The sequence below is a fragment of the Entamoeba invadens genome (assembly GCF_000330505.1).
Source record: "Entamoeba invadens IP1 unplaced genomic scaffold scaff_1105074725813, whole genome shotgun sequence".
Classification (NCBI taxonomy): Eukaryota; Evosea; order Mastigamoebida; family Endamoebidae; genus Entamoeba; species Entamoeba invadens.
In genome coordinates this window covers 140,010-152,598 of record NW_004443578.1, presented here as the reverse complement: position 1 = coordinate 152,598, position 12,589 = coordinate 140,010, and the positions used below count along the sequence as shown (strand labels likewise).

Sequence of the window (12,589 nt, the reverse complement as noted above, 5' to 3'; positions counted from 1 at the left end):
TGTATTGTATAAATAAGTCACTGTTGATAAAACCATTTTTGCTATAACTGACGATGTTTCCCGTTTCCATCCAACCCAATTTCAAGAATTCAACTGCAACTCTTTTGTATTTTGTTACAATCATACAAGGAAGAGGTTGTGAGGGGGTAATAGTGCAAACGACAGTGGATCGAGCAATGTCACGTTCGACTCCATATTTCATTTTACTGTCTGTGGAAAAACCAGCAGTGAATACTCCCTTCACCATTTGCCTGTCTGGCCATGGCTGATACCCTGACTCATCCAAATTCAAAATAAATGGTGATGGGATGCCATTTAAAAAAAGTGGCAGTGCAATGTAATACTTCAACACGGCATCTTCGTCGTAGGTCAATCGAGATTGGTCTTCAGCAAACACAGTAACAAACGAAAAGTTCCATTTTTTATGTATTTTATCATAAATAACATGGTTTGACACATCAACGTTGAAGGTTTTTATTATAAACAACCTCAAATAAGTTATGCTGATAGCTTTGCATTTTCCTGGAAACTTTTCATTATCAAGAATCAAATTCTTGACAATTCCCCATTGTGTTTCAGTTAAAAGTGACGGTCTTCCGTTATCTTTTTTTCCAAACAATGCCGTCTCCATACCTCTTCGTTTGTTGATATTAAACTGACTTGAAGTTAAAGCAAAGACTCTACATAGTTTACTCTCGGTCACCTTTTCCGTATTCATTCCATTGAACATTTCTCTCTCAATATTCATCAAATACACCTGAACATTCAGGGGCAATTCACAAAAGTTGCAATGTTTGCTGAATGTTCTTTGGGCTATTTCTTTCACTGGACCAGGACAATACTTTAAATTCTTTTCAAGTGTTGTATGGTCTAAGCCACTAAAAGCAACATTCCTGGAGCTCATAATTATATTATTTAGATTGTTTTTTTTAAAGAAAAACATTTTTATTTAAAAAAAGAAAAACAAATATGTAATTTTTGTTGAATCCACAGGGTTTTCTCATTCTCACATACTTTTCTCCACATACTGTATATTTTTTTCGAATCACTTTAAAAATACAATTTATCTTTATTAAATTAAATTATAATATTGTAGTAGTTTTTTATGGATTTGAATATTCTAGTATTTTTTATAAATAAAATAATGAAAAAACGACACTCACCCTTGATTCAAACAAATTTGTTATTAAAACAATTTTATTGCAAATAAGATTTATTATTAGTCATTAAAAGTGTTGCAAAAAGTTATTTTAAATTAATATTTCTTTGATTAGCAAATCTTTTGGTATTTTTAGGTTCTTATTGTTGCAAGATAGTCTTTTTACTTTCATTTTATAATAGTTATCTATAAATTACTTTTTGTTGTTTTCATGTAATTAAATAAAAAATAACATTTGAATCTTTTAAATTTTGTTTTTAAAAAAAACCAAAAAAATACAATTAAAAATAAAATAATAAATTTTGTGTTTGAATAATAAGTTCAATAAATAAAGTCTAAATATATTACATGAATAAATTAAAAAATGTTTTACATTGATTTGTTGTGTTTGAATAATATCTTTTTTTGTTTCCGTGGTGTTCTCAAAATAAACAAAGGAAATAACAAAATTTGATTTAAATTATTTCGATTTTAGTTGTTTTAAATATTAAACAACAAATATTATTAATTTCAAATTGTTGTCTATTTGTTCTATAAGATAAATAATTTATTATTTCAATACAGGGATAAAAAACGCTTCCTATCGATTTAATAGTTATAACTAATAACGTTATAATAAAAAGTATAATACAAATTACCACCTAGGATAGAAAAAGTCTCTACGAGGCATTTTTGGCCTTCATGGTAAACAGTACTATACATTTTATTATATTAATATTATTTAAATCAATAAAATTAAGTGGAAGCGGTTAGAAAGACGGAAGCGTTTTTTAGCCCCCTGTAGAACAATTCAAATTTTATGTAATTTGTTTCAAACCATAACACAAACATATATGTTTATTTTTTTATGTAAAGCACTAATGGTCTAAGGGTAGAATTTCACCCTCCCAAGGTGGAGATCCGGGTTCGAGTCCCGGTTAGTGCATTTTGTTTAAAAGACAACCTTCTTTTTAAACAATTGGACATTTTTTTAAAAGAAAAAACAAAAATTGATACAATTATTAATTATAACTGTTATTAATAAACAACCCACATACATAACAATTTTTCATTTTAATTATATTTTAAATTATTCACAGTAGAAATAAACATATCAACCAATAACAACATAAACACTATCTTCTATTTTAAAGCATTACCTGTTTTTGTTTATAATTGTTCATATCACAAAAACTTAATATATGACAAGCATTTCTGTATGAATCAAACACACCACTTACAGTTTTTTATTAGTAGAATTGTCAAAACCATTTTTTTTCTAATAGTGTGATATGTTTATGCGTCAATCATTCAGTCTTTTGTTGTTTTAGTTTGTTATTTGAATACATAAAGTTAACTTATTTTTTGAAATTGTTTAAGATGATTTTTTTTTCAAACCAATGACAATTGTATTGTAATGTTATAACATTTTCCTTCTTTTTATAATTTCTTCAAGTTTGTCGAAGTATTTATCTGCATTTTTAACGTATTGTGCAATCTCAAGCGATTTGTTATATTTTTAGTTATAATCAGCCTCTAAATATGAACATCTAAAACCACTTTATGTATTTGTTCAGGAATAAAAAATGTTCTTATCATATATTATTAATTATATTTAAGTTATTTAAAAAAACAATTCAAATACTACTTTTTATACATTCATATTTTATTCGAGTATTAAATAAAACTAATGTTTTAACTCTGTTTTCATTTTCTTTTTGTTTTTAATAAACAGTTATTGTATCTTTACAAGTAAATATCATCACATTTTAATATTGACGATAAATAATAAAGTGAAGCTGATAAATTATTGAGACATGCCAATAATCTCTTTGAGTGCATCTGTACTTCCAGGCGCCTTCTTGACAACCTTCTGGTCTTGGAACAAGACGAATGTTGGGAGTGATGTGACTTGGTACTCAGCAGCATACTCTGTTGCTGTTGTTGCATCAACCTTGAAGAACTTGAGATTCTTGTGTTCTTCTGAGAGTTTCTCAAACATTGGAGCACTCGCCTTGCACTGTGCACATTCGGGAGAGTAAAATACCACAAGAACATTCTTGTTATTTGCAATAGTCCCTTTGACTATAGAAACGTCGGTTGTGTTAGTCACTGGCATTGTCACTTTTGTGTATCGAATATTTTAAATTCGTTTTTATGCATTGAGAATTGTTCTGGTCACTTCTTTCACTTCTTTCATTTCTGGTCTTTTGGAAACAATTCACTTTACAACAAAAAAGTATAATTCACTATTTGTTTTAGTTCTATTAAAATAAGATATTTTTAGTTTTTTTTAAAACAAAATAACAATATATATATATATAACTATATTCTACATATCGTAATTATATCATTATAATTCTTCGTTTATATATATAGACTGTTAAAGACACTATTTTAATATTGTGTTAATTGTATTTTCAACAATCAAAAAAAATTTTATAATATTATTTTTTTAAACAATATATATATATTTATATTTATATCTTTTTTACTTATTATAAAAGTCGTTATCTTAATATAATTTACATTAAATCAAATTGAGTATCATTAAAAATGTATTAATTATTGTTTATATTTTGTAATTACAACAAATTTCAATTGTTCCTTAATTTAATTTTTATACAAATTTTGACTCTTATTTCAATCAAAAAAAACACGAATTAATTGAATAATTACACACTTAAAACATATTTTTAAACCATGAACAACTTTCTTAATTTGTTTCTGAAAATTCAAAAATGTAAAAACACAAACACTTACTTTTAATAACGAAACATATTATTTTAGATGGTTTCTAAATCTTTTAATTGTAAAGTCGATTAATTGTTCAATAAAAATAAATGTGTTTATTATAACAATTTATATTAATTTATTATTACTAATACCAACTTAAAAATTACAAATAAAATATGATTAAGTAGGTGATTGAATTGATTACAATACTACATAGCACAACATTATTACATTAACACAAAATATTCAATGTGGTCAATTAAGGGAATGAAACTGCATTAAAAGCACATGCCTCTTCACATGCATGACACTCAATGCAATCGTCTGGTCTTGCAACAAACGATTTGTTGTTTTGGAGCTCGAGGACATTAGCAGGACATGCTGACACACAAGCGCCGCATCCAGTACAGTTGTCTACGTTGATTGTTGGTGGCATTTGGTGAATATCAGTTATTAATTTTTGTTTAAATATTCCAATTAATATTTTACAATATTCTCAAATAAAGTGATAAAAACACTTCTGGTCATTTTATTTGTGAATAATTCTATTTGCCATTATCACAATTGTTATTTGCGTGTGTCTAATTGAATCTGTAAATAAACATATAAACTCTAATTGTATTTACTATTATTATCATTGTAAGGTCTAAAAATACAAGATTGAATTTTAGTTGGTGGTTGATGCAAAATTAATACAAATAAATTTTAATTTTTGATCTTCAAATTATTATCACCATTAATTCGTCCAAAATTTGACCACTTTTTAATTATCAAAAAATATATATTCTGGAAATTTACAGAAAAAAATAACAACACGTGTGATATATGAAACAATTGTAAAAAACAAAGAATATATCTTTTTGTTTGTATGAGCAATTCAATGATAAATATTATATTATTTTTGATATTTAATCATATAGAATTAAATTATTCTTTTAATGATAATTGTTATGTTTATAAATACAATTTGTAACAACTATTAAATTACATCGTTAAATCCTGTTGTTTGAGTCAAACGCATGATCAAATATTTCAATCTTTTCACGATTATATGCTTGTATAGTAAACTGTAATCATTTTTCCGTTTATTCAAAACCCAATTATGTTTTGTTAAAACTTCAATTAACAAATTCAACAAAATGTCAAAATCACATTGGCCCACACCTCATGTATTCAATTTACTGAAAACGTCCGTTATTATTTAAATAAGCCAAATAGATTAAATTTAAAAATATAAAATGACCGAAAATATCATTTTGCAAGCTCTTCATTGTATCACGTCTGCAATCAACTTTCACAGACACGAATACTCACTTTCTCACATAAATTAAAAATGAACGATGGATGGTTAAAATAAAATCATGCTTCTCCTTTTTTGGCTATTTTAAGTGGAGATGATTATAGAATCACTCACACACGCCTTTAAGTATTACTCAAAATAACTTGTCATATTTTGTGTGACCGATTCAAGAAAACTCGAGGAATAACAATTAAATGATCACGAACCTACTTTTGGACTCCAACTTCAGACATCTTGTGTTTACTTTTAATTTTTTATGTGTGTTCCTTTATTTTAATTATTAACGATTTTAATTAACCTAACGATACTGTTACTATTTTAAATAAAACACAAATTTTATTTTTTTGAACTTGATATGATATACAAAAAATGAACTTGTGGCGACTCTTTTGAAATGCAAACAGTAAACAAACCAATCACGCAAACAATAATTTATAGGTTTTCCTTTTTTTCTTAAATGTTTAGATTTAAACACAAACGGTATTGGCGTTTTCATCAACAAAACATTTTTTCCAAAAAATGTTTAATAAAAGAAAAAAAATCTAAAAGTTAACTAATGTACTATTATTGTTTACCTAGAAAATTATATATTTGTTGTTTTGAAATATAACGACTCCGATGCAAACAGTATAAAGAAATGAGAATACAACTTAATGGGTAAACAAATACTTTAACAAACACAAAAAAAGATGATTAGAAGTATAATAATTAATACATTTGTTTTGAAAACACACCTATCATTATTTTGTTTAACCTTGTCGTTTCAAGTGCATTCACTGCACTTTTGATGTTTTGAATTGTACTACTTTTTATTTGTTTTTCAATTTCATTTGACACTCGAAACATTTGATATATTAAACGTATTGATTATATATGAAGAACTAGTTTTATTTTATAACTACGCAATTAGCTCACAATTTATCACATTTTGTGCATTTATTAGTATTTTTTTTGTTGGTACGCATTGTAACACTCAGCACATTCGTACTCTGAAAACATCTCGCAAATATCAAGGAAGTGTTAATTAAACATCTTTTGTTATAAATACCAAGTCTTTATTTTGGCTACATTTGACATTATATTTTAGACAATTTGAAAAAAATTAAACACAACTAAAAAAATTACCCTTCGTATTTTAAGCAATCGATATTGATTGCTTCAAATGAAACACAGTCAGCACCACTGCAAACTTGGGTTTAAACAATTTGCATTTCAGCAGGTTTATTAACATTAATACAATCATAATTTGTTGTATCAAAAATATACCCAAATCATATGTAACACAACTTTTCCATTTCCATATCAACTTAAGCACTTTTTGTCTTAATGAAAACAATCAATATAACTCAGATAATACCATCATAAAACCTGACACACCCAATGTTGCTGTTTTCTTTGTAGTAAACAGTCTTCACAAGATTGTTACAGGTAAAATCCATTCAAGATACTTTTTACAATTGGATTTGTGAATTGAAAACATTCGTTTGCTGATCAATTGCAAATGCATAGTTTCCATTAATACTCGTTTTAGTTTTCATTATTTTAAACTTTTCCTCACAAATTAAACATTTTATGATAAATGAGTAAATATTTTGGCAAAACACAGCAAACTTTTGAACACAATTTGTGTCAATGTTATGAATTCTTCTCGTTGAGTGCATTGTTCATCGTTGTTTGTTGTGATAATAGAATAATTGCAATGGTTGTTCTCTTGACATTATTCACCACTTTAAAAGATAATACTTATTTGAACACGGAGTGCATCAACTCTATATTGAAACCAAACTATTTGATTGTGAGACATGATTTTCACTAACAACAATCAACCATTGATGTGTTTTAACAATTAATATCTGTTATTTGTGTTAATAAAAATCAGTTTAATCAATTAAGCATCTGACTTTTGTTTTTAAAATTTTTTAAATTATTTCATTTTTTTGATTTGAACATAAATTTGATCTTTTTTCAAAAAAAATTACAATGAAAAACCCGAAATGATAAGTTTGATTAATGTTATCTGTAAAAACAAGAAAACACATTCTATTTATTTTTAAAAATATCAATAAATTTATTAAAAACGTCAATAAATTTCAAGTTTTATGACGTCTATATCAATTGTTGTTTCCTCAAGAAATACAATATTTTATTCTTTATATCTCTTTCCTTTATAAGATTAGAAATCCAATATCCAATAATAATATAACAGTTAAACCGTTTTTCTAAATAATAATTGTATTTTTCAAATTAATAATAATTATAAAAATCATACTAAAATAATACAAACAGGATAACAATAAACTGGTATTGAAAAGTCGATAGATAAAAATCTAAATTGGTCTATTTTAATGAAAAACATTGGGAAATACCCTATTATATTTATATTTCGATATCGACCTTTGAATTCCAGTGAATAAGGAACTAAACAAAGGAAAAATTCATTTACTTATTTAAGTAAATTTAAAACACTAATTAAATCAGTTAATGCCAGAGTTATTGAACTAAAGGTGGAAGAAATCAATAACGACTACATAACCCCAAAAGCGTGAACTAAAATGAATGTGCAGTAGACCAACTAATGTTCAACAATTATTATTGTAAATATGAAATGGCTGTTTGTCCGGCTGTTTATTACAATTGTAAAGTTTGTTATTTTAATAAATTCTAACAATTGAAGGGAAATCAGTTTTCAAACGAAGTCCTAAATGGGTGTTCTGACAAGTATTAAGATGGTCATTTTCACTATGATTCAAACACCACTTTACGATAATTCAAGTAATCTTAAGCAGAATGTCATGATTACATTGATGGGACTAAATGAATCTTTTAGACAACTAACAAATATTGTTTGAGAACATTGGAAATGTGTAGCAGCCACTGAAAGTCATTTTGGCTAACACAAAGAGCAAACAACAAGATGTGAGAAGTGCAAAATCCGGAAACAATTGTTTGATGTGCGAGACAGACTCAAAATGTTTCTCTTGACAAATTCAGTTTGGTTAAGAAGGAACAACTTTTGCATGAAATACAATTGTTGTCTGTGGGAAATACAAATCAGCCATTGAATGTATCATGTGAACAACTGATAATCTCCACTCAGACAAAACTCACAAAAAAGATTGTTCAGAAGCGTATTTTGCAAAGTAAAGGGGTTTAATACTTGTCTTGAGAATAACAAAACATGTGCAATGAAGAAATCAAGTGAACTGTTCGCAAAGACGATGCTTTGATTATTGAAGATACCAAAAGTATTACAAATTCGACTGATTGACAAGAGTTTGTTGCATTAAAAAAGAAGAGAGCACAAAAATGAAGTTAGTTAAAGTGTGAAATAGATTCTCCAATGTTAACAACACAAAATGCGATAAGTGTAAAGAGAATTTTTATTTCAAAAAATACGCCTTGAAAACAAGGTGACATTGGGTGTGAAGTTTGTATGAACAAAAGTGGGTTAATTGGAATTTTGGTTGTAGCTTTGGTATTTGTCTTGATGATCACATTTTAAGTAACTTTTTGGTTGATTTTGTGTTTAAATCCGTATTTAAAACAACAGATATATTGGTTACATATTTTTATTGTTCAAATGAGTTGTACTAATATAATTTGTTATTATTAAATTGATTTAGTTTAATTTATTAACATCTAATCAATACTTATCAAACAATTATTTATTATTTATTATAATAATTTTGTTAAATAATTATTAACTATTTGATTGATATTATATTTTATAGTAAATTAATTATTTAATATATATTTTTAAAATAAAACCCATAGATATATAGATATGGAAACTGTTATATAGATAAGGCAATGGATAAATGGGAATTAGACCGTACGACGAGGATCATTCTTAGAGTATGTCACTTTCTATTCAACAAATAGAATTCACAAAATAGTATGAAGACTTTCATCACTTCAGTGTCAAAGGGAGATACACAGCAATGCACGATGAACTGCTTGTTGAGGGGTCGAGTGTGTGCACAACACTCTGAGATGAGAGGCACTGAAGTTTGTCTGATTATTTTTTGTTTATTTTAATTATATATTATTATAATTAAATGTATATTTTTAAAAAAATTAAATATGATAAAATAAAATAACAATAAGAAACAATCAAATCAAATCGAATGACAATCAGATAAAAGCAAATTGTGAACGTATTTCAAAATGTGTTGGATTCTTACCTTTTGGTTTCTTGTTCTTGAGATTTTGATATGACCATCGTTTCTGTCTCTTATCATCTTGCTTGTTCAGTGTGATGTATGTGACTGTTTTGACTGCCTTCTTATCTAAAGGCGTGTTGTGCTTTGTTGCAACGTATTCAAACATTTCCAAGTGGAACACCATGCTTGCTGATGACTGTTTTGACATCAGTTTCCTTTTATACAATGGGACACGTCTACACAATCCATTTGTCAAGACTCAATTCAAACTTTGAGTCTTGACATTTTGGATAAATACAACGATACTTCCATTTGTAAACATAATATACATTTATAATAATGTCAACATAAAAAAGAGGAAAAATCAGTGAATTAGTTTCTGCATTATTTTGAGAATCTTTTTAAGAACTTCAGAACTGCCAGGCGCCTTCTTCACGACGTTCTGGTTTTGGAAGGAGACTAATGTGGGAAATAATGCAATTGAGTATTCGGCAGCATAATCCATTGCTGTAGTCGCATCAACTTTGAAAAACTTGAGATTTGTGTGTTCATCAGCTAGTTTGTCCATCATTGGCGCACTTGCACACTCTGGAATATAACAATAACTTTTTTGTTGTATTAATTGTTTCTTTAACTTCTGCAACATTGGTTATGTTGGTCATTGGCATGTTTTGATTCTATGTAATGTATTTTAGTTTTTAAATATACATCAAAAATTTCAATACACAATTTTCAGTGACCAGATGTTGCAATAACTTTGTAGCTATTCAAATACGTTATTTATTAATTATAAAAACAAATTGTTTTGTTCTTTAATCATGCAGTTTCATTTGAAAAATATAATTTGTATGATTTTCAATAATATATCAACTAAAAATGTATTGAGAATAAGTTGTTTTCTTTGTATTCTATTCAAAACATTCACTTTGTCAACAGCAAATTTAATTGAGTTTAATAAAAAATTAAGTATATCAAAATTGACACTAATATACCACAACTGAGTTTAACTCTTTTGAAAGAAAAAAAATAATTATAAAATATAATAAAAACGTCAAAAAGGTACAAACAATCCATTTTAGATTTTGGAAAAAGAATCAAAAAAGTTTCAATCGTTTGTATGTTTATAAATTCATTATTTAAAGCCGTTGTCAGTCAATTCTACGAAATTTTGACTAATTTTGCTTTTTGGCCAAATAAATTTATTGATTCTATCCATCCAAAGACAATTTGTCTTGTTGTGCTTTTTTAAGTAAAAAAATATTTTTATTGTTAAAACACAACGTTTACTAATTTCGAAATCCTTCTTTGAACCCCTTAAATACACAAACATTTATTTTTCATAAAGGTGAAATACAACACGAAAGGCATAAAACCACCACCATTAGGTTTAAGGAATTAAAAAATAAACATTTTTATGAACAAAATTGTCCGAAATTTTAATTTGATTTTCAACCCATTTTTTCATTATCTCAAAATCATTATAATCATTATAATCAATTGTTTTTATTATGTTTAAAAATTTGGGAACACTTTTCAGTTTAAGAAATACAACCAAAATAATGTACTTTTTACTTTTAATAATTATCATATTGATAAATATTCAACTTTTCTTTTTTGTACTTTACAACAGACACATATTGATCCCTTTTATTACATTTAATTCAGCAAAGGACGTATTAAAATTATATCCAATATCGTCAATATACTCGATTTTAACAACTTCGATTTTATTGGAAATGTTTTCAATTTACATCCAGTTTTCTAAACGTTTTTTATATATTTTGATTTATGGTGATTTTTGATAAAAATGTGAGTTTATATTCAAAACGACATCCAAATCTCTTGATTCCATAGACTTGTTTCTACCATCCGTGTTCTTCAATAACAGACGTTTTTAACCAATCAAAATAAAATGTATATCGAAAAAAACCCATTTTTATCATTATTATTGAAGGATTTTATATTTTATTTTCAATTGAATATACAAGTGAGAGGTTTTACTGTATATGTGCTGAATCTTAACAAGCTTTATTTAATTTCTTAATAATAAAGGTGTAAAATTTACTTTTAAAATTTAAGTCTTAACATGGAAAATGGTTATTAATATAAAAAATAACATTATCAAATATAAATTATTAATTTATGAAATTAAAAAAGTGCAACAAATAATTATAACAAGAAAAATAAAAAACATTGACTTTAAAACAAATCTCTGTATAATTCATTGATTTGTTTTTCCGTTTTCGGTTCTTTTCGTTGCAAATTCGTAATTATTTTTTTCTTGGTTCATACCATTGTCTATTTCACTGTGTAAAGCAACTTCATCGTCTATTTTCACAACCAATTTTGTGACCTAATCATAAGTTTATATTACATTTCCTTTTTATGAACATGACTACTCGTTTGTTAAACCTTCTCCAATTAATCTTTTTTCCTTTCTCTACATGGTTTTTGATTTCGAAAATTAATTTGAGTTTTTTCTAATGTTCTCTTTTTGATAATAAATGTATTATGCAGTAATTCCATATGAATAGACATCTCCAGAGTATGTGTACTCGTCTCAAAATGTTTTTGTTGCAGCATTAACGGGAGTCCCAAGTCCTTTGTTTTCATTCTTTTTCATCGTCTTTTTGACAAATCTTGACGTTCCAAAGTTTGTGATTTGGACTGAACACACTGAATGCGGATCTAATGAATTGACCAACAAATTGTCTGGTTTTAAGTCCAAATGAATAATTCTGTTTTAATGTAAAAATGGATTATTTTTCTTGTATCAAACAACATGCAGAGTTTTAACTTGTAAGGCATTTTCAAATAGTCTTGTCTCTCTTTTATAAAAAATTCTAAGTGATCCAATAACTCTTAACCAAATGACCAATAATATTTAAGGTAATACTTATGTTACTGCTTCCATGTCATTGGAAATAAATGGATTACACTGTTTACTCTTGATTTTACATCCAGACACAACTTCTTTTATTAGTTCCTTCATATTTTTCATTAACCTTAAAATAATGTTTGTGCAATTAAAATATCAATAATTATTTAAACTTGATTGTTGGTAATCTATTTTTATTTTTAAGGTAATTTTTCAAAATTAAAAAAAAACTCAAAATAATTTAAAAAATTGTGAACTTGTTTCAACTCTTTCATTTTGTTGTATTTAAATAACACTATTATTTGTGTTAGTAACAAAGTGTCTCTTGGAAGAGGCGAGTAAATTTTAATTAAAGTCAAATAATTGAATAATTT

At 26.5% G+C, this 12,589-nt stretch overlaps 1 protein-coding gene across 1 annotated transcript; it reads right to left on the bottom strand.

Moving 5' to 3' along the window:
- Positions 1-2,945: 2,945 nt before the first annotated feature.
- EIN_524010 (thioredoxin, putative) lies at positions 2,946-3,257 on the bottom strand (the record flags this gene model as incomplete). Its single annotated transcript, XM_004259216.1, has 1 exon — positions 2,946-3,257. One exon carries the CDS (start codon positions 3,255-3,257, stop codon positions 2,946-2,948), a length of 312 nt encoding a protein of 103 aa, XP_004259264.1.
- Positions 3,258-12,589: the final 9,332 nt, after the last annotated feature.